Source organism: Peromyscus californicus, unplaced genomic scaffold (genome assembly GCF_007827085.1).
Source record: "Peromyscus californicus insignis strain IS unplaced genomic scaffold, ASM782708v3 Scaffold_17__1_contigs__length_78620276, whole genome shotgun sequence".
In the NCBI taxonomy this organism is placed as follows: Eukaryota; Metazoa; Chordata; class Mammalia; order Rodentia; family Cricetidae; genus Peromyscus; species Peromyscus californicus.
The window spans coordinates 66689386-66716794 of record NW_026294469.1 but is presented as its reverse complement, the minus strand read 5'-3'; the positions used below and the strand labels follow the sequence as shown (position 1 = coordinate 66716794).

General features: G+C 45.1%; 1 protein-coding gene and 1 long non-coding RNA gene across 11 annotated transcripts in view; one reads left to right on the top strand and one right to left on the bottom strand.

Moving 5' to 3' along the window:
• Window positions 1-26380, top strand: Slc14a1 (solute carrier family 14 member 1 (Kidd blood group)). 3 transcript variants are annotated; one of them, XM_052742629.1, is made up of 10 exons: window positions 756-911; window positions 4074-4225; window positions 7332-7488; window positions 7952-8141; window positions 10138-10266; window positions 12227-12419; window positions 14625-14772; window positions 14970-15104; window positions 21876-21925; window positions 23864-26380. In XM_052742629.1, the coding sequence occupies exons 2-10, from the start codon at window positions 4079-4081 to the stop codon at window positions 24035-24037; spliced, it is 1323 nt and encodes a 440-aa protein (XP_052598589.1). In that variant the 5' UTR covers window positions 756-911; window positions 4074-4078; the 3' UTR covers window positions 24038-26380. The 3 variants fall into 3 exon arrangements, with proteins under 3 accessions (XP_052598591.1, XP_052598589.1, XP_052598590.1); XM_052742631.1 differs by lacking the exons at window positions 756-911; window positions 4074-4225 and adding an exon at window positions 1-328; XM_052742630.1 differs by lacking the exon at window positions 4074-4225 and having other exon boundaries at window positions 761-911.
• The window catches only part of LOC128113001 (uncharacterized), a 79253-nt gene continuing 60105 nt past the window's right edge, over window positions 8262-27409 (bottom strand). For 7 of the 8 annotated variants that reach the window (XR_008219266.1, XR_008219261.1, XR_008219267.1 and 4 more), the window contains 2 exons: window positions 19767-19960; window positions 8262-9009 (listed from right to left, as the gene is read on the bottom strand). This is a non-coding gene — a long non-coding RNA (uncharacterized LOC128113001). Of the gene's footprint in view, window positions 9010-19766; window positions 19961-23814; window positions 23930-27409 lie in introns of those variants that run through there. The other variant, XR_008219262.1, reaches the window with a different exon arrangement.

The following is a 27409-nucleotide window of genomic DNA, read 5'->3' as shown; positions in this document are numbered from 1 at the left end:
AGGCCCGATAAGGAGAATCCGCACATCAGCGGGTGTGCAGGGGAGACCCTCTGGGAGCAGGAAGGGTTTTTTGTTTTTTCCCCCTAGTTCTTTGTTCACAGCGGTGCCCCCGACGTGACTGTATTTCTGCCACAGTGGAACAAGCCACAAAACTGAAGTCCAAGAAGAATGGGGAAGAAAAGGACTTTTCATTTCAGTGTGAGATTCTGCTCTGGACGTTTGTCTGCTAACACTTTAAATAGGCTGTGCGTCCATCCTGGGCTCATCACCTACAAGAACAGCAATTGGGGAAGCATTGTGTTTTTGTTTTTTCCTGCACAGGCAACAGGTAGCTAGTTTCCAAAAGTAACTTGTATTCGCCCTGTCCCTACTCCCTCTCCCACTGCCCTTGAGCCTCGCTGTCCTTATACCAGGGCACCAGTGTCAACTCCAAGACACCTCCATCACAAGAGCAGCCGCTGCGCTCCCAACCTGCACCACTGTGGTTGGCTGTTTAAATGGCACTATGGACATCCTTTTTGATTACAAATCTTTCCCAAAACATTTCAAGGTGGGGGGTAGGAAATGGCATAGAAGAGGAAAGGTGAATTTGAGTTTGGTTGTCACTAAGTAAAGACCCGGGGATGCCCTGGAGACATGCCAAAGCCGTTGGCACCGTGTCAAGAGAAGAGTCTTGGGGCACTGAAGCCAGCCATCCCCTCCACCCCCCACCCCGCCCCGCCCCCGCCCTGTGTTGTTCTGGCTTTGGTGGCTTAAGTGGGAGGAGAAAGCCAGTGAAGTTCACAGACCTGAAGAGCAGACTGTGGGTATAAAAGGGTGAGGTCCCTCTCCTGCAGCACCTCTCCCTGCTGAGAGAGCCCGGCCACTCTTTATCAGGCACTGCCTTCTGCCGCCAGGAAGCCCGCTGGAGGGTAAGCAACCCTCATTTCTGTTCATTCTAGTTATTCTTTGTTGAAGCTTGTCTTAGTCTTCTTTAATCTTGTCCCCTTTTCTTTTTAAAGACAGAATACAGGTTTGAACTTAGATGTGTCTAACTCCTGAGACTATTCTATATTCTTCCTATTTATTATAATACTAATAATAATATTATTATTAGCTATTTTAGTGATGCGAGTTAATGGACTTGACTGCAACATTGATGCACAGACTGTATCTCGACCACACTTGCTTTTCTTTCGCTCTCTTGCCCACTCTTACCCTCCTGCCTTCCCATCTCCGACTCTGCTCTCTTTTAAGTGGTGAAGTGTGTCTCTAACTGTTGGAACAGAATAGTTGGAGTTCTGGTAGACTAGAAGGCTATTCACCAAAGCCACAGTCCTCTTCCCAGAAGCTTAAAAGTAATGTCTGTGCTATGATTCCTGGAGAGGGTGGAAGCTGCGCCGGGCTGATGTGGAAGAGACCTCCCACAGGGTGCCCACTCTGTATACTGAATGGCCCTGACTAATCGACACGGTGAGAAGTTTCATCAGGCTGTGCTCTTAAAAAACAAAACAAAACAAAAAAAAACCTAAGCAAAACTGGCAACTACATTTTTATGACTCACAAGAAAACATGGGGTACTGGGAACAGTCCTTGCCAGTTACGGGCTTAGGGTTCATGTGCATGTGCTGTCCTGCTGAAGGGAGTGTGCTTGCGTGCCCATCAGGAACTCTGATCAGTCACAAATGTAGCCAGAGATTTGGTGGCTTCCTGCAGCGCTCTGTCCCTGCACAGTTCAAGGCTCTGAGGAGTGGTGTCTGCTGTGGAGGGAAGCGTTTTAATCAGGAGGCAGAAATACCTGACAGGGGTTCTTTGTTTCCGATTACAGCTCTAAGGAGAACTGAGCCACCACCAGTCCATGCCATGGTGATCGAAAACAACCTAAAATAAAAATTAGACAAAGTAGCAAATAAATGTCAGTGCAGGAAGTCTTTTTTTTGGTGACAGAACACACACAAAAAAATGTTTCAAAAAGTTCATATCTAACACTCGGTATTACTTGAAGCAATACTCAGGCATGGAAAATTGAGGGCTTTCAGGCCTCTCCAATTGTACCGATTGCTAATACATGCCTAATACAATGCGTTTCATTGTGCATAAGAAAACAGGGAAGACGGTTGAAGTGAGACCTTCACATTCATCTCAGATTAAACACTGGGCACTGCCTCGTGCCACTGGTGATCTGGGCTCTCAAACAAGCTTTCCAACTCCTGCCAGCAGGTTCACCATGTACAAGAATATTCCAGAATATTCTTGAAGGCTAACTTGCAGCCTTATCAGTGATGCACGAGAGAGGCTGACTTTGAGGACTTGCTGGTATTATTTTTCACAGACAGTAATTGGTCCCAGAGAGGGCACAGGGCCCCTTCTTTGTCATCGTCGACCCAGTGGCCCAGAGTTACTTCATGGTGACTGTGAATTCGGTCTGCTGTGGCCTGCCACCCAGTTCAGATCCTACCATGCAGAAGCTGCTATGGCCATTTGTTGACTTAAACAAAATCCCGGGTGACACTAACTTGCCTGGCCCCAAACCGGAAGACAGAAGCACAGGACTTAATGCCCGCAGAAGCTGGCGCTGCCTGCCACCCGCCGGGTAGATTGCAGAGGCACCACGGAGCCTCGGTTTTCTATAAGATGAAACCATGGGGTCTCTAAACCCTACCTTGCTCACATATTGGTCTATTCCTGTCTCTAAGAAAATATTGATGGTTCTGCGAGCTGAGAGTGCGGAGGAAGGCAGAGAGGACAGGGAAGCAGTGGGCACTCCTCCTGAGGGACTGTGACCCTCCCCTCATGTTTCCCTTTCCTTTTGCGTTCAACCTTTTCATCTTTTTCTCCTTCCTTTCCTGTCCCCGACTCCTTAGCACAGAACAAGGTCCTCGCCATGGACTGCTTGGTGCTGTTGTGTATCAGCCAAAATTGCTCATATTGCAGACACCAGGACTAGGCAGATAGCTTACCATGACCACACACACCACACACACACACACACACACACACACACACACACACACACACACACACACTTTTTTCCATAAGGCATGTCAGAAATATTTTCCACGACTGTGGACTTTGGTAAAGTTTCCAGGTTCCAGGCAAAGTCAGTAGAAGAATGTGAAGATAAAATAAATGAAAGGAAGAGACAAATGCCACACAGAACATCCTAGAACTTCTGGGGGAAGAACTGTCTTTGAGTGCAACAGAAAGGAAGGGAGAGGTGGAGGGGGGAGAAAGAGAGGGAAGGGAGGGGAGAAAGAGAGGGAAGGGAGGGGAGAAAGAGAGGGAAGGGAGGGGAGAAAGAGAGGGAAGGGAGGGGAGAAAGAGAGGGAAGGGAGGGGAGAAAGAGAGGGAAGGGAGGGGAGAAAGAGAGGGAAGGGAGGGGAGAAAGAGGAAATTATTGAAATCTGACATGCCTGTTAAATTTAACAAGGATTGTTCCTTGTTAATAGACAGGTGATCGATATTTAGTAATTATTACTCAGATTGTAAGGGAAATGGCATTTATCAGTATTTTAGAACGAGCTCTTGCTGTGCATGGGAAGTGTGGCTAGTGTTTTATTGCAGGAAGCAGAACCCAGGAGCTCTCTTTTTCTCCTGTTTCATACGGAACAAGGCTGAGACACTGCTTGCCTCAGAGCTGGTCCCCAACACAGAGCATAACGGCTTCCCCCAGCACTCTGGAGCCTGAAGCCACCCTCCCTCTCTGCAGCAGGTCTCAGATGGGCCACCCTCCCTCTCTGCAGCAGGTCTCAGATGGGCCACCCTCCCTCTCTGCAGCAGGTCTCAGATGGGCTACCCTCCTGCAAGTCAGAAACAGAGCAGGAGACCCACTCTCTTTCCTGCTCTCTTCAGCATGGTTTGCTACCGTTTCTTAAAGTAAAACGAGTCTCATCTCCACAGTCAGTGTGTCCTCTTTCCTCCCTCCCATGAGTGGGGACCTCTGCTCCAGGGGGCCAGGGCAGAGAATATTTCCCCTCAGCAGAAACTCACACGGGCCTGTCCAACTCCCCAAGTCTGGCTTTTCCTGTGCTCCCCAGAGCCAGGACACATCCTGCTGATTCACATCTCTTTGCCCTTTGTCGTGTATGAAAAAGGAAGGATGAGTGGACAGTCTTTGATTGGTGGCACTGATGACGCCCATCACGGTCCTCTTTGGATAGACCCTTTTGGAAATAAAGCCAGTGAGGCAGCACCAGGAGGCTTCAGACGGCTAAGCTTGACCCTGGCACACAGGTGGCAAGAACAGGTAGGCTCCCTTCCAGCAGCTTGTTCCTTGGGGACCCCGAGAGCCTGTTCCTAGCTTGGTATCTTTTCTGAGCTCAGGCTGGGGCATGGGGTGGTCAGCAAGCTCTGCTGAGCATGCTGCTGTGGCCTAGCTACCCCGACAGGCTTAGAAGCTGGACCACTGAGCTAGGGCACTTGAACAGCCTTGGAAGACCCAGGAAAGCACAGCCTGGAGCTTTATGACTCTCCTGCTTGGGTTAGATTCATTGTCCTCTCCTCTCCATGGAATGTAGTGTGTGAGCATCAGCTAGAACGCTTCTCTCTTCATCCAAGTTCCCAAAAGAGACACAGATTTTCTAGCATGATAGCAATCTAGAGTGAACTAGATTTAAACTACTGATTTTTCCTAACCAGCTCTCATGCTGGAGCTCTGGAACAGGTGTCAGGGACCCCAGGCCCTAAGGGAAGACTAGCAGTTCAGATGTAGCCACTGTCTGCTCAGTCAGGATGGGTCCTTCTCTGAGGTAAGGAATGGTGGGGAATGATGTTACCGTCCTCCAGTGCATCCCAACAAATAGCTATTGGAGACACAGCTTTTGGTGGAGGTGTGGATTTGGACAGAAATAGTTCAGTCTTAACTTAGGGTGGTTCTGCAGAGGACACAGGCCATTCAGGTTCCCAGTCACGTCTGGCCAGTTATACTATCAGGTTTCGAATCTCTGGGGTGATATGGTATTCGAAACTCTCTAAAATAAATATAGGCTGGAAGTTTTGAGAGCATGCACTTGTGTACTCTGGAGTTGGTTTCTGTGGCGGATGGAAACTGCCACTTTCGGGGCTTGACACATTCGGTTCCAGCAACTCAGGACAATTGTCCTTTGGGCTTCTTGTCATGGCCAAGACTGGAGCCTCTTGTAACTTAGTATGATTTTGAAAATGGGTCACTGTCTCTGAGGAAGGGTCCAACCACACAATATTTTCAGTTATGAGATTTAAAGAGGGAGAGGTCTGAAATAAGTGATAGCCATTGCTTAGATTATGAAATATAAGATACTTTTTCACAAATGCTGGGTTACTTGCACGGATTTGTGGATTTGAAGTATAGAGCAGAGACAGCTGGGTTATACGGACTTAGTTTAGGTTCTGCGACTCCAGCAGTTTTCAGTGTAAAAAATTCCCAATACAAAGGTTCACCGATAGACTCACAAATGTTGGTGTCAGATTGAACGTTGACAAGGCAGAATGACCTTGGTCTGGAATGAATTGCAGAAATAGCTCCAACCTTGTGTGATGATTAATGGTGTACCATTGTTTAAAAAACAGGAAGATAGCCAGGCACGGTGGAACATACCTGTTATCCCAGCACTTGGGGGTAGAGGGGGGGGCAGAGGCAGGAGGATCATAGCGAGTTCAAGGCCAGCTTAAGCGATAGTGAGAAGTAAAATTGTTACACAGCAATAAATCAGTAATAAAACGTTGTTTTCTGTACTGGGATTCGTGTAAGTCAAAACTAAGTCTAGATTTTTTAAAAAGATATAATTGTATTAGCTGTCAATGGCTAGCTGGTGAAGGTAGTAAATAGAACGGTGATGGGACCAGAATGAGCCAGAGGAACTCTGTCCATGCCTTGCCGTGAGGAAAGATGGGATGGCTGATCTGTGCAGCTTTGGGCATTCCCTTGGTCTTGCCTTCTGTGGCTGAGGCTTCCACACATTCTCCACTGAAGCCTTTTAAGGCTGACGATGGAGCTGCCCCACTTCCTACTTACCCGTCTGCTCTGTGCTGTTTTCATACAACCAGGGGGACTTGGCTGTTGTCCTTGTCCCAGGGTCTACCTCTGGGGCTTTATCGTTGGTAGTCCTCACTTCCTGCTGTGTCTGCAGGGTACCAAATTCAATGATGTTGGTTTTCTCTTGTTATATACTTACCATGAGAATTAGACAGCCATGTAGTCAACACACCCTAGGCTTCTAGTGTTTGCATTCCAACGAGACTTTCTGACTATAATAAAAGCCTGGGCATCCTGGTATTGTGCAATCTCCACATCACAATCTCTGGCTTTCGACAGTGTTGTCCATTTTCACCTTTCGAAGTTCCCAGTGGTTCTCAACCTTCCCAGAGCTGTGACCCTTTAATTCAATTCCTTATGTTGTGGTGGCCCCCAATCATAAAATTATTTTCATTGCTACTTCATAACTGTAATTTTGCTACTGTGATAAATCATAATGTAAATGTCTGTGTTTTCCGATGGTCTTAGGCAAACCCCTGAGAAAGAGTAGTTCATTCCACCAAGGGGGGTCTCGACCCATGGGTTGAGAACAATTGTCCTACACCTTTTGTGGTGCATCTGTCTTGCTTTTTTGATGCATTTATATGACAGATTCCAAACTACAGAGTATCAGAGGCAACTTCATGACATACGAATGCATTCAAGCAATCTTATTCTTGGAGACTGGGGTCAAAGCTGTGTCAACAAACACAGACTGTTTTAATTTTTTTCTTTTTCAAAGAATTCTTAAATAAAATTAGTAGTTTGGGTGTTCTATATGTTGGTGCTTTGTTTTTCTGGGACAGAATCTCATGTACCCAGCCTGCACTTGAACCATTATGTTGCTGAGGCTGGCTTTGAACTCCTGATCCTCCTGCCTCCAACTCTCAAGTGCTGGTCTTAGAGGTGTGCATTACCACTCCTGATTATAATTGCTATTTTTTAAAAAAGAAAAATGCACATTTCAAAGTGACTTATTTTAGCTCTTTCTGTATTCTTTGATTTATTCTGTTGACATTATTTTTTTTTTCCTTCTCAACAACACTGAGTCCCCTGAGTGCAGGAAATGGGGGTTCAACAAATACTAGTTAAGCCAGACACGGAGTTTTCTGAGGGTACAGACAAGAACCTTCTCATGGTAGCATTAAAGACATCAAGGAACAAAGGTTGATGTTTGGGTTTGGATAATGAGTTCCTCAATGATACTTCAGAAGGAAAGAGCAAATTCTCAGAGCCATGACATTGCCTTGGTCTAGGCGAATGCCTCCCAACTCATCTTCTATGGCAACTGTACAGCCTAAGTTCGCCAACCCACAGAGTTCTCCTTCAGGATGCTCACAAACTCTGTCCTTCCTTCAAGGAGCCCGAGGAAGAGATGGCCATGGAAGACAGTCCCACCATGGTTAAAGTAGACCGGGGTGAAAACCAGGTGTCATCGTGTCGGGGGAGACGGTGTGGCTTCAAAGTACTTGGCTATGTCACTGGTGATATGAAAGAGTTTGCCAACTGGCTTAAAGGTATGTGAACATCCATTCCTTGGAGAGAAGGGAGAAACAGCTTTGAGGAAATCCTTTGCCTGTGTTTCTGCCTATGTTTTTAGCGCTGTTCCCCAGGCATCGCTTTCTAGTTTTGCCTCTTCTAACCTGCAAGCCTTTTCACATTTTTTTTTTCATGGAAATAGTGGGGTGTCTTTAACCTACAATCTCAGTACTTCACAAAGACAATCTTCCTCCTGATAATGTATTCCTTTGGCTTAGTCTGTACCTCTGAGCATGGCCAAGGGGAGCCAGAGCTGCTTTCTGAAGCTTGGATTCCAGTAGGGACAGGGTGGACTGATTATAAAAAAAAACCAAGGGTCCAAGGAAGGCTTTAAAAAAATATCTGAAAATTTCAGCTCCCACAGATTCTGGTGGCTTTGTTCAGGGTAGACCTTGGGGTTACCTTGCCTCTTCTTTACCTCTGCTCATCTGGCTTCTCCAGACAAGCCCGTGGTGCTCCAGTTCATTGACTGGATTCTTCGTGGCATATCCCAGGTGGTGTTCGTCAGCAACCCCATCAGTGGAATCCTGATTCTGACTGGATTTCTGGTCCAGAACCCCTGGTGGGCTCTCTGTGGCTGTGTGGGAACTGTGGTCTCCACTCTGACAGCCCTCTTGCTGAGCCAAGACAGGTAAGCGAGCCCTCATATGCCAGCTCCCTCTCTTTCTGAGCCACTAGCTCGGCAGCTGCCATGGGCAGCCCTAATAAAGCCACACCCTCCCAGGTTAAAAAAAAAAAAAAACAGAAAACCTTCATTCCACAGAACTCTCTGTTTATTCTTTCGTCAGAGGCCGGAGGATCACGGATAGTCTTTTATTCTTCTCCTCTGAACAAGGGACCAATCTGAGTATTACCAGCTGTGTATGATAGCTAGAACTCATCTACCACCAGGAAAGAGCCTACTGAAGTCTCCTTTAGTGATACAATTATTTATTGCAACTTTAAGCAAAATGCTCCTGAGTTCTCGAAAAGACAGTGGTTTAACAGTCCCCTTTATGTCTTGTGTCCATCACCAGTTTAACATAGTTATCTCCTTTCATGGGCAATGCACAAGCCAGCTCAGCTCCTGGGCTGAGGGAAAGCCACACATCCCAGGATTAGTCCCTCAGTGTTTTTGCTGCACCGAAACATGATTCTGGGCTAGGTGTGCTGTCCAATGGTAGAGCACTTGTTTAGCATATACAAGTCCCTGCATTTCATCCCTGGGGCTGAGGAGTGGGGGGGCACCCTCATTTCCTTGGTAATTTATTATTTAGAAGATAAGTCATATTTTTATATTTACATGTGTTACTTCTCAAGTTTCTTTTACTTTTCTTAGTACTAAAAAAAAAAATCAAAACGACAGTTCCATTGAAGTGACTGAATCTTCCTGGGGCTGGCACGGTAGCATCTCTTGACTTGGAGATGTTGTCATCGTTGTCCACTGACCAACACTGAGGGAGTCCAGTCTACAGAGCTCTCCACCATCCTCATGCATAACTCCAAGTTCTGGAGGATTCCTGAAGAAAGACAAAGGACATTGAAAATTAGAGTCCAACTTCTGATGTCCTCACCTCAATGAATAGATATGGCATCAGCTTATTGGGTTGTACTGGCACCTCTGTGCACAGTCAGATAAAAACCGAAAACTCTCACGTCAGCAGCGACGTAGCTCTCTGGCTGTAGCCCCTCCCCACAGGGAAGCCCTGCATTTGACCTAACTCCACCACCTTTACCTCCTAGGTCCCCATGAGCATCAGGCCAGAAATGGACCCTGTTGTCCTTCATGATGCTGTACATCTCCAACTCTCAGAGTCTGAAAAAGGGGAACTTGCCAGACTAGGGGCTTACTCTACAGAAATATTCCCATTGCTTCCTTGCAGCTTCTGCTTCCTGATTATGACCTAGATTCCATCACAGCCAGAGTAGAAGCTGACATATAAGACAGTCTTTGAAAGTGGCGTTAAATGCCAAACACAGATTGGGTGCGTTAGTCAGGGTTCTCTAGAGGAATTGAGGAGACAGACTGAATACTTAACCATCACAAAGAGGTTTCAACAAGAGGAGCTAAGCATGCACATAATTAAATAGGTGCCTTGGCAAGTAGAAACAGTCATTTTTCTATTCAATAACCTGAAGATGGACACTTAGAGTCCACAAAGTAGAATCACGAGAACACAAAAATGTCCTCTAAGTTGAAGTTGGATGTTTCTGAAGGCACTATGAAAGGACCTGCCTTCCAGGAATCAAATGTCTCTCACTGAGAAATAAGACTTAAGACTGTTTGAAATGCTAAAAGCCCTGAGGTCCTCGGTGATTTAAAAGAAATAAGAATTTTCTCAGGAAAGGCTGAGCAAAAGCAGACTGCCTTCCCAGGCCCCTCTCCTTCAGCAGCTACTATCCTTCCTGAGGTCTGTGACATACCCTGGAGGCCATTGTTTCATGTACACATTTCAGAGTTTTATCTGTGTAGATTTCCCTGCACAATTTAGTTGTATCTGCATGGTCCATAAAAGGCTTTGAAACACATGCCCAGGTATGATTATGTTTTCTAAAGTGTATGCGATCTATAAGTTACAGCTGTTGCTTATGTTTAGTCCTAATGAAGTCCACTCAGGCTATGTCTGTGCTGTTCCGCATACCTATAGGTCAGCAATAGCAGCTGGGCTCCAGGGCTACAACGCCACCCTTGTGGGAATGCTCATGGCGGTCTTCTCAGACAAAGGCGACTATTACTGGTGGCTGATACTCCCTGTATCTGTTATGTCTATGACTTGGTAAGTTGTACCTGATTGTCAAAGTGCCCGTGGAGGGTAGAGGGAATGAAGGTTTGGTGTTTAATGAGCCCGCCTTTGTAAGGTGAAAAGTACTCTGTGAGTCAACAGTAGCTGTTAACACCATTTTATTGGACTTCTCACTTTAAATAGTTAAATGGGACCAGCAAGTTGGTTTATCCCATAAAGACACTTGTAGCCAAGGATAGCAATCTGAGTTTAATCCCGGGAACCCACATGGTAGAAGAGAACTGACTCCCAGGTTTTTCTTTGACCTCCACACATGCACACCCACCCCACAAACACAAATTACATGTAAAATGAAACGAAAATAGTTCGGTGGTGCCAGCTAGGGTAGCGCATATCTACTACCCCTGAAGTTTGGAGGCTAAGTAAAGAGAGTTGCTATGAGTGTAAGGTCAGCCTGGGCTTAGAATGAGTTCCAGGCTGATCTGTCTAGAGAGGCTGTCTGGGGGGGGGGGGGGCACAACATAATAATAAATGGTAATTTTATGTATCTTTTGCCACAAATTAAAAAAAATACTTCAAAGAATTAAAACGAGGTTATAGAAACTAAAGCAACCACCTTAAGAGGTGCGGATTTTCTTACCACTTGTTATTTGTCCTTATGTCAAAGTCAGCTGCATGCCCCTTCATCCAGACATTCTCAACCTCAACTACACACTGAGCACACACAACTGCTCTGTGCTGTTGCCTGTATGTTGAGGTTTTTAAAACCCCCCAGGTGGTTCTAAAGTATAGCCAAAGGTGCCCACCCCCATCAGTGGAGTCACCTGAGGACTTAGCCGAGCTGCCCACCTCCTTTTTTTTTTCTTTCTAAATTCAATCCCATCTTCACAAAACCAGAATCTTTAAAACCAGCGTCTGTGCCGACATCATCTTAATTCTATTTTCTAGAAACAAATCCATCTTTCTATATCGTATCTAAAGTATAAAGTGCTGATATACTCACAAAGGAAGCTCAAGGAGCCCACTCTGGGCACCGCCTGCAGGAGGGCTCCACCCTGGTGGCACCCATAGGTGCGTGGAGGCCCTGTCCATAGTGCCAGCCTCCCCAAGGAGCTGCTCTGAAGGATTTTCTCAAGGACAGGAACCATGGCCATCTGGTGATCTACACTCTCCAAGTAGGAGATCAGTTCTGATCTTCCAAGGATGCTTCTCCATTGTGTTAACAATTGAGACTGACACAAGGATCCAGGGAACTGTCTACACCAGTGGTTCTCAGGCTTCCTAATGCTGTCATCCTCAGTACAGTTCCTCATAGTGCAGTGACCCCCCAACCGTAAGATTGTCTCATTGCTACTTCATAACTGTAATTTTGCTACCATTATGAATCGTAATGTAAATATCTGATAGGCAGGATATCTCATCTTTGACCCCTGTAAAAGCAAGCCTAAGTTTGCCCATCATGGAACAAGGAAGCGACTCTTTGTGAAGTCTCAAGTTTACCTGTAGCTCAAGGACAGACACTCTGTCCACTCCTGTAAGACCTGTTTTTCCAGCCCCAACCACCCAAATCCTTAGTCTTTTCTCCAAAATAGATACCTATAGAGAAGACATGCAGAGTGCTATCTTCCAAATTCAGGATGGTGGTGACTCTGGTGTGGAGGACGGACCCCAGGATCACAGGGCACTAACTATGCAGAGAAGATTTCTCTTTATTAAGAGCACCCAAGCTTGTTTTTGAAAACCTTGATTAGAGCTCACTCTGAGCCACCTCGGGATATTTTCTTTTTCAAAAGTCAACCAAGAGTTCATTTTGTGGTGTGTTTTAGAGTTGTTGTCTTTGAGATAGGATTGGGCCCAGGCCACGCCCCCCTCCAATCACACCCCTAACGCCTGTGGAAGGTTTGTCAACACAATACTTCAGAGCATGTTAGCATCTGGAGGCTCAGCCTGGCTGCTTGTCACTGATTCTCATTCTTCTGCTGTGTTCCTTCAGCCCAGTTTTCTCAAGTGCATTGAACTCGGTGTTCAGCAAATGGGACCTCCCTGTCTTCACTCTCCCTTTCAACATGGCGTTGACGATGTACATGGCAGCCACAGGACATTATAATGCATTCTTTCCAAGTAAACTCTTCACACCTGTCACCTCCGTGCCCAATATCACGTGGTCTGAGCTCAACGCACTGGAGGTAAAATATCAACTTTTTTTCTCCCTAAAAATCTACAATGACAGTCCTCACAGACAGTTCATTGGAGATCAGACACTGTGGGAAGCTTAGCCCTTCTTTGAGTGGCTGAGACAAAGCAGGTGGTCTCTCACTTGTGGTTAAAGATTTCATGATCAGCTTCTCCCAGTCAGAACTGTTATACTTTTTTGGACTCTATAGAACCTGGATGTTCTGCCTCCTTACAGAACACAAAGGGTTCTCAAGGTATAGTGGGACCTGGGAACCTGTATCAACAAATTCCTCCGAACTGTGCTGGTGGACAGAGCTTGAGATCCGCTGAGTCACGGGGTGTGGATATGGTGCAGCTCCTTACAGATAGGCGCAGAGAGCATGTGCTTTCAAAAACCTGCTTCTCCCAAATTGAATGCCAGCTCTTCCCACAGGTGTTTCTATAGGAAATTTGCAGGTTTTTTTCTGTGTGTGTGCTCGTTTGTGTGTGCATGCATGCATGCGTGCATGTGTGCGTGTATACCGATTGCAGTAGAGCCTCGCACATGCCAGGCTAATGCTTTGCTACAGAGCTGCATCTCAGTACCTTGCTTAATGTTTCTTAATTTCTGAGAATAAGTAGTTGAAATCAAAGAAAACAAAAGAGGCCTTACTGGTTTTGTTTTTGTTTTAATGTGCAAAAGACTGGCTCTCCAACCGTCACATTAGATGTGCCCTTTTGCCATCCTCTCTGCTGAGTGAGGAAAACATGGGAGACGTTGACATAGCCTTTGCGTTATCTTTGACCCAGTAAGCAAATAGAAGTACTTGGAACTATTCCAAAATGAAAAGCAACTGCTCGTGAAAAGTAACATTGTAAAATTGTATCGCTCTCTCTCGGACTACATTGTCTCATAAGACAGCCATTAGCCCTATGTGGTTATTTAAACTTAGGTGTAAATGCATTCACAACTCAGTTTCTCAACTTCACCAGCCACATCTCAGATACTCAGTACCTCTGTGTGGCTAGTACCTGCTGTACTGGATATCTCAGATAGAGACTATCAACATGAAGATTCTGAAGGTCAGTTGACCTCTTCCCATTTGGAACTTTTATGTGATAGCTCACCCAACTTTCCCAGCTCTGACCACCCAAGAGATACCTAGGATACCAAGTTCAGAGATAAAAAGTCTAATCAGTCTTCACCTGTGCAAAGTTCCCAGGTCTAGAAGAGATGGGGAATGACTACGCACAGACAAGACTGGGAACAGAAAGCATTTAGAGGCCACCTTAAGGTAGACTCTCAGTGTGGTGCAGCGCACCGAACAAGGGCCAAGCCAGTGTTTGGAAGCCCAACGTGGGGCTTCCCCTGCCAGGCAGAGTTATTGCTTCTAGGGCCTCGCCAGAAGGCACGTGAGAAGCAGAGAGGCCATCATCCTTCAGGAAATGTTTTGCTCAAAGGGAGAAGCCGTGTGTGATTATGTTTTCCTGGCCCAACCAAAAGTTTTATTAGATGGAAATGTTATTCATTTGAGCCAAATCCTGTGTTCTCCTGAGAACTACCACACTGTAAATACTTCAGGTAGATTAAGGCCTCTGTCAGAAAACAGAAATGTAAAGTTTGTGTTTTCATGTCTTGAGATCTGATAGACAGGTGTTAAGGACTAAAATAAGCCAAAGATATTTTTACTAAATGGTACATGTTCCACTTGGTATCAGAAGGGCAAATGTGGTCCTGATTCATCAAGTTGGCTATAATTGCTTCTAAATTATGGATGAGCTAGTCTTGTTCAGTTCGCTGGCCTTTTAAGTCTGGACAGCCAACACAATTGTACTTACTTTCTCCAGACTGGGGAACAGCACTGACTCACTGCCAGCACTGATGGACAGCAGGAAGCAACTGACCTGTGTCCCTGCCACACTAGGGAAGGTACAACATGTCATCAGAGCCAGGAGTGGTGAGACCACCCTGGAAGCCTCACATTATGGGAAAGTTAGTGAACACAAGAGGTATGGTGGAGCCGTGCTTGGCATGCACCTGAGCAGGACAGCGTACCTCTCAAGAGAGAAAGCCAAAGAGCAGAGGAGATTTTCTTTTCTGTGTTAATATAATATTGGCACTGATCCTGCAGGATAAAATACGCTAATTCTAACTATCACGTCGTATAAAGTTACAGTGTCCTGTGGTCTTCCCGTCTGTTGTTTGAGTGGCTACAATTTTGTACTTTCCATTGCAGCTACTGAAGTCCCTTCCGGTGGGCGTCAGTCAGATATACGGCTGTGATAACCCGTGGACAGGGGGCATTTTCCTATGTGCCATTCTTGTTTCTTCCCCACTCATGTGCCTGCATGCCGCTATTGGATCATTGCTGGGTGTCGTCGCAGGTGAGCATGAGACTTGCAGCCTAACATAAGCATCTTCTTCATTCCATGCATGTCTCAGGCATTTCTTACACTACAGAACTCTCTTGGAGTCTCTGAGCAAGAAGAGCTCTTGGGATACTTCTCCCGACCCCACAACTCATTGGAGAGCATCCTTCTCTGTGCCCCAAGCTCTGACCACCCTTGTGTTTGCCTAACAGGACTCAGTCTTGCAGCTCCGTTTGAAGACATCTACGCTGGGCTCTGGGGATTCAACAGTTCCCTGGCCTGCATTGCAATTGGAGGCATGTTCATGGCACTCACCTGGCAGACCCACCTCCTGGCTCTTGCCTGTGGTGAGTATCCTACATATGGTGTGGGTGCCCACGTGTAGGGGGTGCCCTTGAGGACTCAATCAAAATCATGGGCAAGCAGTAAACAATCACACACAAAAATTCAAAGGGTCGTATAAGAAATTCAAACTGGAATTTTGAGTTTCCCACCAGCTAACTGTGTGAGTGGAGCAAGTGTTGTTCCTCATCTGGGAGAATGAAAGTCATCTTTGCCTGCTACACTGGTTATTGTGAGGGAAGAGCCTGTGGAGTCTCAGCAGCCATTCTATTTGGTATATATTTGAGGGAATAGATCCATGACATGTACTGTGGTTTTGTGTGTGAGGGTGTGTGTGTGTGTGTGTGTGTGTGTGTGTGTGTGTGTGTGTGTGTGCTTGTTGTTATGCCCCCCTCCAGAAAAAAAAAAAACTAAAAAGAAATAATTTGAGCTAAATATAAAGCTATGTTGTTTGATGACCCAGATAGAGTTTCATATGGTCCTTCGAGAGTCAGTTTAATCAGTGGTTTTCAGACCTGAGCATGCACCAGAATCCCCTGGAATGTTAGTGAATATACAGACTGCTAGATCGGCCTCTGACACAGAGTTAGAGGCAGAGGGAGAAACCTGTTCCTCTGACGTGGAGGCCTGGAGACTACAGGCTAAGAAATGATTTGTTAGCCCTTCGTGATCCCCAGTAGACCCTGCCTGCAGAGCTAGATTAAACCCCAGCTCCTCAAATCCGTACTTCTCTTTGAACTTGGGTCAGGGAAGAGCCGAAACGCATCAAGTCCAAACCTGGAAGCGGTATCTGCCAATGTTCCACACAGTTGTTCCCACCGCCCTGGGCTACTTCTTGGCTGTAGCTTTCACACCCTGTGTCGGAACTTTAAAGTAAAGTAGGCCTCAAGAGCTTTGGCCTTGGAAAGCTGGTGGTTCCCTAAGCTGATGATGAGGGACAGACATCCACCCCTAGCCTGTGTCATCCCTAGTTCAATACAAGTAAAACATTAAAGATAATTCTAGAGTGGAAGGAGTGGCCCCCTGGGGGACAAAAAGGTGAAGGGATCGTGGGTTGTAGAGAAATTATTTCTAACCTGAGATAGCATATGTCTAAAGTCGTTTTTTCGCCAGACTGCTCAAGCTCAGCTATCTGACTGGTTGTCAAATGGTAGACCACGTGCTAGGCAGGATCTGGAGTGGAGGAGGTGAGCAGGGACTGGGAGTTTGTAGCACTGCTCAGTTTGGGTTTAGGCTAGGGCATGGCCAACAGATTGCAAGCTGCTGTATGCTGTTTGGAAGTTACTTTGTTGCTTTGTCATGACTCCGCTGAAAGTTATTTTGTTGCTTTTTCGTGACTCGGCTGAGCTCTGTCTCTATTTGTTCCTCTGCTCTTTATCTGTTCTCAAGTTCAGGGCAAAGCCGGCAGGGCTGGGGGCAGATTCTGTAGCTTAGCTGGGGTGGAGTTGCTCACCCTCCGGCCCCTAGCTTTTCCTGAGATTGCTTTCATACCTTTATTGGGAGCGCATACTTTATGTTACTGTATGTGCGTTAGCACAAATGCATTGACTGTGTTTACATAGTCATGCTGTAGCCTGGATGGATGCTAGAGAGACAAAGGGTTAGAAGCTTTGGGTCCCCCTGTAATTCCTGAGCAGAAAGCACCGGAGTAGAAGGTAGGAACCTGGTGATTTTGGGATGAAGATCCTAAGGGAGGCTCTTAAGGTTTGTACCAGAACAAGAAGAAATCTGTAGTACAAGGTCTCTTGGTGGGGCAATTATAGTTAGAGTTATCAGAAAGTACTGCCTGGAGAAGGTGGCTTTTCCGTGAGCCCTAGCACAGGAGTGGAGTCCATTTGGTGGGAAAGATGGTGCTGGCTGGCACGAGGACAGCCCGAGTCAAGCAGAAAGCACTTGACCACATGGATTTGGATCTGGCAGGCCAGCAAAAAGGATGGAGCCTAAGACCTTTGCAAATGCTTCCCCCAAAGGGGAATCTTTCCATTGTTTTTTTTTTTTATTGTAGTAATAAATAGTACAGTTTCATTGTTAAGTCAGTACAAAGTACAAAGAGACAGAAAGGGAAAATACTCCATCCTCCTCCCTCAGGCAACTTTGTAACCAACCTCCTTCCACAGCTCCTTGTGATGACCCTGGTCTACTCATCCCATCCTTGATAATCTTCCAGCTCAAAGTCTGCAACTTCAGCAAGGTTGCAAGTTTCTTTTCATAATCACAGATTCTAGAGATCAGGGCGTGGACCCCAGTAGAGAACAGTTTTCTGTCTGTCATACTTACTCTGCCTTCAATAGAACTTTGGAAGGTGAGGTGAAGTAGGAGCTACACAGTAAAACCCTAACTAAAAAAAAAGAAAAAGAAAAACCCAAAACAAAAAACCAACCCTGACCTGTTGCCAGACAACCTGAGACTTAATCCCAGCAGAGTTCATAAAACTTCTGGGCCTAGGTCTACCCATTTAAAAAGAGGGGTTGCGGTGCCTCGTAGACTTTGCCTAGGATTAAATAGTGTGTACATAAATCGCATGAAACATAAGTGGTATTCTGCACTTGTTTGCACTATTTAAGGGTATGGTAAACTTTTTTTTTCTGGTGGCTTTGCATAACTTATTAAGAATTAACTTTGTTTACTATTCCCTCCCAACATCTTAACTTCATCCATACCTTTAGCTTCTCTCCAAATATGAACAATACCTTAGCCCGCTTCAGCCCCCACTGGGAGGCCCGCCCCCAGCAACCACTGAAACCACATTGGTATTATACAGAATTTTCATTTTAGGCCCATGTAAACAGGCATTTTTACACTTCTTTGTTTACTAACTGCTGTCTTTAGTGACGCGTGTATTGCCCCCAGCAACCACTGAAACCACATTGGTATTATACAGAATTTTCATTTTAGGCCCATGTAAACAGGCATTTTTACACTTCTTTGTTTACTAACTGCTGTCTTTAGTGACGCGTGTATTCACCCTGCCCTACGGCTCACGCTGCCCTGTTGTATTGCTTCTTCAGAGATTTTTTTTTAAATTTTAGTCATTGACTTGAAATATTTTATTTTTTATAGTATTTTTATTTTATAATTAACCTAATTTCACATATCAGCCACGGATTCCCCCATCCTCCCTCCTCCCACCTCCCAGCCCTCCCTCCCAATCCACCCCCAACTCCCACCTCCTCCAAGGCAAGTTGGAGGAACCTCTAAGACTCTGCATGCCTGTGAACAGCTCCATTTTTCCCTGGCTTAGGTTTTAGTTCAGCTGTCTGAAAACAACACCAGACTTAAGGATTCTTTTTCCTCTCCTAACATTTTGAAAATTGTCCTCAAAGATGATCACATTGTCTTTTTATATTCCAAACTGCCATTAAGACTTCTGAAAAACAAAAACTAATTCTTGTTAAAGGTAATTTTATTTTGCTCTCTGGACATTTGGAATTTTATCTTCGCATGTGAGTTATTTTTTCTGTTGCCTGTCTAGATGTGAGGGTCCCCACCCCTGTGTCACCAGCCACTCAAACCCTTTCAGTGTGAGCTCTCCTGTCTTGCTTGAATTCTGAGAGTTTGTCTGCTTTTAATTTTTCAAATATTCTCTCCAAATATTCCTTTCCTAGTAGGTTAGTCCTGTGTGAGCTTTTCCATCCCTGTCTACCTTTTCTTATTATTTTCTCCTCTTCGTCCCTTCACAAGAACCTCCAGTGTAGTTTGTCAAGTGAACCATCATTTGGCTCCATCCATTAGGCTTAGTCCTGTGTCTATTGCGTTCTCGGCTTCTGGCTTTGACTAAGGCTCCTCTATAGAGTTTGTTCCATTTGTGTCTGACTTTCCTGGCATCTGCTCTCCTTAGATGTCCCCTTCCTTTGACCTAAGTTTGTTTCCCAAGGGATTCCAGCTGTTTGAGTGACAGTTATCAGTGGGGACTGGAAGCCAGGGCCCTTCTCTTAGACTGCTCTTAGATGAGCAGTCAGGTCATGGGTCCACCTCTCAGGATGTAGGGCTTCTGATGGTTGAGGTAATACGGGTGCTTAAGTATGACAAGCTTGTCATGCTGGGGGGTGGTTACATGGCTTCTAGTTTGGAGCCATTTCAGACACTGCTCCAATGAATGCTTTGGTATAAATATCCAAATGTGCATTTTATTAATATTTATGTAACGTATTTCTGAATTCAAAATTGATGGTTTAAAGGAATGGCCATTCTAATGTCCACAGATGTGGAGTTCATCCCCAGAGAACCCTATCAGTTCCCTCTGAGGCTGACAGTGTGAGAGTGTCAACTCCATCCCCACTATGTCCCAGCAGACTTCCTAATATCCACACATGAACTCTTGGGACAGACCTCTAGCCCCTCTTGCAAAGCAAGTCTTTTGTGTAGAATGCCACAGCAAGTTTCAGCTTGCCCACGTTGCCCTGTCACTGCCAAACAAAAGGCACAGCTTGTCTGCCAAGGTAAACAAACAGCAGACACCGATTACAGAACTGTTCTCGTCTTCATTCCACCTGTCTCTGTCGGGGGGACTTAGGAACCTGGAACAGCACCTGTCAGGGCTGCTTTCCTTACCTGGAGATCAGAAACTGGGCGGCCAAGGAGCAGCCTTGTTTATTATGTCATCTTTAGAAGCCATCAGCCTATTTTGTACCACTTATCAATAGCTGGGTTACTATAGTAGGACTCACCCATAACAGTCCACTGTCATTGCCGGTGAAATCCAGGCTCTCACTGAGGGTTAAGGGCCTTTTCTAATGCAATCGGGGAATCACCTCCACACAGCTGTGCACTGTGCAGAAGCTTCCCTGGCATAAGCCGGTCCCAGCTCCGCACCGCAAGTCTTCATGGATGGACAGCCTGCAGTTTAGTAGTCAGACTCTCACTGTAGAGAAAAGAGCAACATGGACTTAGAGATTATTCCAAAGCATGGAACAGTACAAAACTCAAGAGAGTCAGAAGCATGCCTTAGAATTATGTTGGGCCTTTGAAGGAGATAAGAAACAATAATGTCTGGTGTGCTCAGAGGAAATGAAGAGCTGGTACTCAACAGAGCAGGCCAGAATGCAGCTTATGCCTAGCAGTTTACCCATGAATAGATGCTGAATGAGTGACTTAGATCTTGAAAATAAGTGAAATTGATGAAAGCAAAGATGGAAATCCTTCCCACTCAAGCCATGAGCATCCTTCTTCTCAGAGTGGTACCCTAGTACCATGCCAAGAGAGGAGTTCACAGCCGCTCTGGGTAAACATAAAATTTCATTTGAGATGTCATTGTCTGCCTCCCTAAAGCAGACCTTTAAATTCTGAATGACAAAAATAAAAAAGATTCTGAGTTCTGTAGTGGAGTTTTCCCATCCCGGGAGCTACTTCCAAATTACCACACTGAGGCTTATATTAATTACAAATGCTTGGTCAGTAGCTCAGGCTTGTTACTAGCTAATTCTTACACTTAAATTAACCCATATTTCTATTTATCCTTTGCCACATGGCTCATGGCTTGTTACCTCATGTTCTATATGTCCTGTTCCCTCAGCAGCTAGCTGGTGTCTCCTCTGACTTCACCCTCCTTCTTCCCATCATTCTCAGTTTAGCTCTCCTGCCTAATTTCCTGCACAGCTACTGGCTAGTCAGCTTGTTTATTAAAACAATCACAGTGACAAATCTTCACAGTGTACAAAGGGATTATCTCACAGCAGAGTTCATTCATTATACAGAAAATACAAGAAAGAGCTGGAATCCGAATGCAGAACTGTTTCTGAATACTCGCCCTCATTAGCATGAGAAACTAGGACATGAGAGGATTCATTGCCCTGTTTAATGCACATGGTACTGGGGATAAAATATCAATAAAAGGACAAGTAAGTGATGATCAGAGATCCCATTGCTCATGTGATTGATAGGTATTGATTGACTGATTGGTTGGTTGGTTGGTTGGTTGATTGGTTGGTTGGTTGGTTTGGTGGCCCAGATGACTATGTGGACAATATAGGAAAGTCATTCTTCAGTTTTGGAAAACCCGAGGACATTCCACACCCCTTGCCCCATCCTCAGTCAAGATAGAGAAATTGGTGGTTAGCTGGTTCATGTGGTCAAAACATGCCACTTGCAGTGGGGTTTTTGTTTTGTTGGTTTTTGGTTTTTTATTTTTGCTCAAAGTACATAAAAATATCAGATGCTTATGAATTCACTTGTATGCCCACCTTTAGCATATGAAAAGACATTACATGAAAAGGGTTTCAGGGGGTATGTTCTGCTTCTGCCGTGCCCCAAGCTGTTTCCTTCTTATTTTTAGATCCATAATTTTTGTAGCTATGAAATCCAAACCATTAATATGAGGATCCTAGATGCAGTGACTCTGCAGAGAACCCAGGCTGCCCCATCTAAATTCAGTCATGTTTATATAAAACAGCATGGCAGCAGTTTATTTGCCATGGAAAGCCTTTCCCGAAAGTGTTGCTACAACAGTGAAAAAAAGCAAATCACACTGCAAGACTACTTTTACTGAGGACTTACTGTGTGCTGAATGTGTGGTGTTTCCTTCATGCTCACCCAGCCCTGTGAAAGAGCTGGTCCTGTTACTTGATTGTATGGCTAAGGAGACAGAGCATAGAAATGAGACCAGTGACTTCTGCAGGGATGAGCCGGGATCTGAACTCCTAGCTCCTGAGTCTAAATTCCCATTTATCACTACGGGCCTGGGGTGCTGGGCTGGCTAGCAGAATGCAGAAGTGTACAGACCGTCTGGGATGCTGATGAAAAGGACATCCACCAAACAGTGTTCTTTCCTCTCTTTGTAGCTCTGTTCACTGCCTACTTCGGAGCCTGCATGACACACCTGATGGCTGTGGTGAGTCCTTTGATCTCATTTCATCCCCAACAGGACTCGTCAGTGACGTAGAAGTCCGCTGATGCCCACCTGAGCAGCAGCTGGTGACAGGGTCCCTGAGCATGATCACCATTGTCATCCCATGTGCTGCCTCTCAGCCACTCCCACCCTCTACCGTCCCAGCAAATGCTAGTCCAAACTGCAGTTACCAGGCTTGATACAAACGTCAGATTGCTTGGTTTAAAGAATAACTTTAACAATAGCTTTATCAATAACTCAATACCATATTATCACGTTCATAGTCTAACTCTGGTGTTTGATAAGTTGACTTGAGCATATAGTTTACTTATTAAGAAAATCAGACCTGTGGAGTAGTTGAGAAATCAGAAAAGAGCAGACAAGGATAACTGACTAAAGAAACAGGTGTTATTTTAAATCCAGCCATTTTTTTTTTAAATTTGCATTCTCACCTACTCATCAATGAAACTTTTCAGACCTAGGTCCTACTTCTATTATTTCTAAGCAAATTCTTTACTCAGTAGCTCTCTCCTGCCATGCTTCCTCATTAGCCCAGGCTAGCCTCAAACTCACTGTGTAGCTGAGGCTTGCATTAAACTGGACTACAGGTGGCCTGTTACTATGCCTGGAGTCTTCTTCCTTTCTAATACTGTCGTCTGCCCTTCGATCTCCTGCCTCTCCCCCAGTGAGCCCCATGTCCCCTAACTGGACGGAGACCCCCTACTTCCTAATGCCTGAACTTCTCTCTCCTTTTCGCCTATCAGGCAGGTAACGCAGGGCTCAGACAATGTTGATGCATTCCCGGTCGTTTTGTGGGTCACAGTAGTATTTGACTCTCTCAGCAGCTCATAGAGATTTTAGTCTGGGAAGGTCTCTATGGAAACACAGAATCTTTGTGATAGGAAGTCAAGATTCTATTGTAGCTCTGCACGATGAGGGGTATGTGAGAACATTATGGAGTCCTTCACACCTGAACAAAGAAAATCCATAGGCATCATCAGCCTGTGGATCAGAACTGAGTGGATTCTACTACTGAGTTAGCTGGGGTGATCTGGAAAACTTCAGATCCTGAGGCCCCATCCCTTGATCTGAGGATAAAGTATATCTTGTATGATGATTGGGCATATTTTTTTCAGACTTCCCCAATGATTCTGATATGCAGTCAGGTTTTGGTACCCTATCCCCCATTACATTTATGAGGTCCGTACAAAAAGACTAAAGCTAACCAATGTAGTATACTCGGAAATGTGTGAGTGGACATGGCAGCATTGAAGCATGGTACCTGCCCCCCAAAATTTAAAAGTTGTTTAGGAGAGAAAATCAAAAGAAATAAAACAAGCTGAGTTAAATAATGGGGAGAAGTCAAGGTCAGAACGGTCACTATGGCCGACTAATCAGAGAAGCCCTTGTGGGTGTGATGAATGGTCAGGAGGTGTCAGCAAATTGCTGTCACTCGGTGTGCCCAGTGTCACCCTGGCACATCATGTTTAGGAAGTATGGATAAATGAGAAAACTGGGCAGACATACAGAAAATATAAAACTGACCACCAGCCGGGCAGTGGTGGTGCATGCCTTTAATCCCAGTACTCGGGAAGCAGAGGCAGGAGGATCTCTGTGAGTTTGAGGCCAGCCTGGTCTACAAAGTGAGTTCCAGGAAAGGCACAAAGCTACACAGAGAAACCCTGTCTCAAAAAACAAAAAACAAAACAAACAAATAAAAAAAAACCCTGACCACCATAAAAAGATAACTGAAAACATTTCAGATGGTAGATGCCCTGACATCTTGGACACGACCAAGGTTTCACAAAGTAGCACAAGCAGATTCCAGAGCAATGCCCCCACCAATTCGTACTCTGGGTGGGAGGCTCAGGTGGCTCATTGTGTGAACTCACTTTCAAGTGGAACCTCAAAAGAATGTGTGACCCGTCTCTCCTCCCCCAGGTCCGACTGCCAGCTGGTACATGGGCCTTCTGTTTAGCCACACTACTGTTTCTCTTGATGACCACGACAAACCGCAACATCTACAGGATGCCCCTCAGCAAAGTCACCTACTCTGAAGAGAACCGCATCTTCTACCTACAAAACAAGAAGAGGATGGTTGAAAGCCCTCTGTGAAAGCAGCCCCACACAACAGCTGTGGTCACGAGTCATTTCTACGTGCAGCTCCTATTGGCTTCCCGATTCTCAGCAACTGCTTTTCATCACAGGGGAACAACTTTCAGACTGTCAGCCACCCATTCTTTTGCTTGCTTTGTGTTTTTCTTTTTGACGGTATATCATCAAGCACATGAGAGCCATGTCCAGGTGATGTTCTCTGGAATGGAATTTAAACCCTTCTGTGTGTTGGGGGGTGGTGGGGCAGCACTAAGATTGTAATGTATTTATAAAGTCAAAATGTTCCGACAGAAAGGAGAAATGGGAGCAGAATAATTATTATTCAAAGCTATCTTTGATGTCAGTATTAAAAATTAAGTTCTGTAACCATTTAAGCCTTATGGCATTCACAGGCACAGAAGCAAAGCCAACCCAAAGGTCTCAGATAAACAGTTTGCTTTCAGAATTAGTACAAGTTACTCATAACGACTGTGACCAACATTGCATTGGGGCAGGCTGACCACAGGACTGGTCCTCAGCCCACCAGGAGCGTGACTTCTACACTGTCACGTGTGTGACAGCCTTATACTTTTGGTTGTGAGCCTAGCCTTTAATGGCTGAGCTATCCCTTCATCCCGTATGACATTCTTAATGAGAATGGTTAGGGTTTTTTTTTTTTTTCAAACTGACAGAACTGTGGGGAGGACTTTGCTGGTCAAAATAGTTTTGTATTGCCGCTCTTGGAATTTGAAAAATTCAGATAGAGTTTATTTATTCTTATGAAAAGAAAATATTCTTTTCACCTATGTAAGTTTGCAGCTAGCCAATTTCTAGACATTAAATAAAATATATATATATGTATGGAATACTTAGCATAGTTGCTTTTACTTTAATTATTATGTTATTTTTTACTTTTTAGTTTCTGGGGGGTGTTTGACATAAGGCCTTGCAAAGTAGCCCAGGCTAGCCCAGAAGTCAGCATCCCTCTGTTTCCATTCCCTAAGCACTGGGACTATATGTTAGCTTTTTAAGTGCTTCAGATACATGGCAACTTCACTAACCTCAAGAGCCTTTTAAAGCCACATTTTTAATGAATTGAGGACATCTTCTAGACACTGGCAGTTAAGTTGGATTCACACAGTCTTTCCAAGAGTTCTTTACTTTCTCAAAATAAACGACCTTATTCTCTGCACACTAACGTTCTGTTTGGGAACCGATGGTGTTGGAGCCACCCGGAAGAAATGCAGGGAGGGAATTCTCCAGATTTTCTTTTTAAATTTTTTAATTTAAAAACTGTGGTTTCTGTAAAAATTCTATGACCAATCCTGCTAAAGAGGACGGCAGAAAGTCCCATTTGCCAACTGCCACCTGTCCAATGACATTTATTATTTGGAGGTTGGGAAAGTGAAATTTTAAATCCTAAAGTTTTTTTTTCCCTGTGGAGTATGTTGTTCATGCCTGAAATCCTAGCACTCGGGAAACTGAGGCAGGAGGACCACAAGTTTAAGGGCAGTGTGGGCTACATCGAACGGCCCTATCTCAAAAAACAAACAACAAAAGAAACACTTTTGAAAACCCTCTTTTAATTGTCACTCAGCTGAGTGGTGGTGGCGCACACCTTTAATCCCAGCAGAGGCAGAGGCAGGCAGATCTCTGAGTTCAAGGCCAACCTCATGTACAGAGTGAGTTCTAGATCAGCCAGGACTACACAGAGAGACCCTGTCTTGAAAAACAAAAACAAAAACATAGTGCTGAGAAGACAATACACAGCTGTCTGCTGAACAGCTGGAGTCAGGCAGCAGGAAAGCCTCTGCATATGCCTTAGGGAGCCAGTCATTCTCCCTCTTCTCAGGAAAACAACCTGAGAACGGTGACGGTGACCATTTTCAGTTCTGTGACCACACAGCCCTTTGAAGCCATGGATTGGCAACTGTCATTGATTCCTGAGTTGTCCTATGAAAAATCTGAATTTCCAGTGTTTGAACCGATATTTTCCTGTTTGGAATTTGTGAAATAAGGGTTGGGAACAGCAAGAAGAGATGTGTATTCGAAGACCCCCCAGAAGTGAAGAAGCTGCTTCTGAGCAGAGCAGACTGATGGGTACACCATGCAGTCGAGCCCATCTCAGAAACAGAGCTCAAATTTACCTAAGCCAGTGCAGTCTCAGATCTTCAAATGAGAACAAGCTTAAAGCCTTCTATATTATTTTATTTATATACTATTAATGTCTTTAAGGTATTTTTGTTACTAAGTATTATCCTAAAGTTAAGTGAAAACACTTAGGGCTCCTTTGTACCTTTTTTTGCTATTGTCTGTGTAACAGATTCCTGTGTAAACATACGAATAAATTATATTCACAGCCCAGTCCAGTCTCATGTGTCTTTATAGTTAGTAATGTTATATAGATATGAACATTCACATACATAGTAGCTTCCCTTTGGCTAGCAGACTATAGGCTCCCAAGGGTTAAAACTTCCTCTCCCCAGTATGATGCTGGAGAAGGGAAGAGGTGAAATCTGATGCCAGACAGATGAGGCGCTTGCTCCCCCAGGAAAAAATTTCCCAGTTCTAGCAACTTATTGGAGCACCTCATAGGAAGGCTGATACCCAGACAATGATGGGTAGAACCACACCTTGCCCCAGATTGCCTAGTTACATGTGCTTCCTACCTTCTGTTTACACCTAAACCTCATGCCAGTGCCCCGAACGTGGACTTGGAGGCCATCCGACCTCTTGATTACTCTTCCCTGTGTGGCCACGTTAAGTAGATCTCCTTGCATTGCGTTCCCCTCTTGCTTGTCTCTTTGATTGGCATATTGGGGATAAGTGGGCATGCTTAGCTTGCTGAGACTGCCAGGGCCTGGGCTTTGATCCCACAAACTCAAGTAACAGAATCAGATGGGTAGTTGATCAAACTCTGCTCAGTTACAGTCTGTCCCATCTTCTCAACTACTCAAGAATGATTGACTGAGGGCAGCTACACAGGTTTGGGACATTCTCCTAACCCTGTGAGGTCAACGTCCTGAAAGCCACAGGTCCAGGGTACCCCCATCAGTGCCAACCCTAGAGTCAGTGCTCGGAGAAAGCCACTTCTCAGCATGTATATCATGGAGAAGTGTTCCAGCCAGGCCTGCCTCTGTTCCTGAACGTTCTTCTCCTTTTGCTGTGGTTATCATATTTGAAAAACATGTTGAGAATGGAAATGCACCTCAACAAGTCTCAATGACGACTTGGAAGGAATCCCAAGCTGAAAGTTAAAGGAGCCATTGTGGGATGCCACAAGATCTCTACTTGTATCAAAACATTTTCCTACGTTGTCATGCAATGTCCCTTTCATCTGAGAGAGGAAAGATGAGACACTTTGAGGCCCCAGACACTCTAAAACTCTACAAG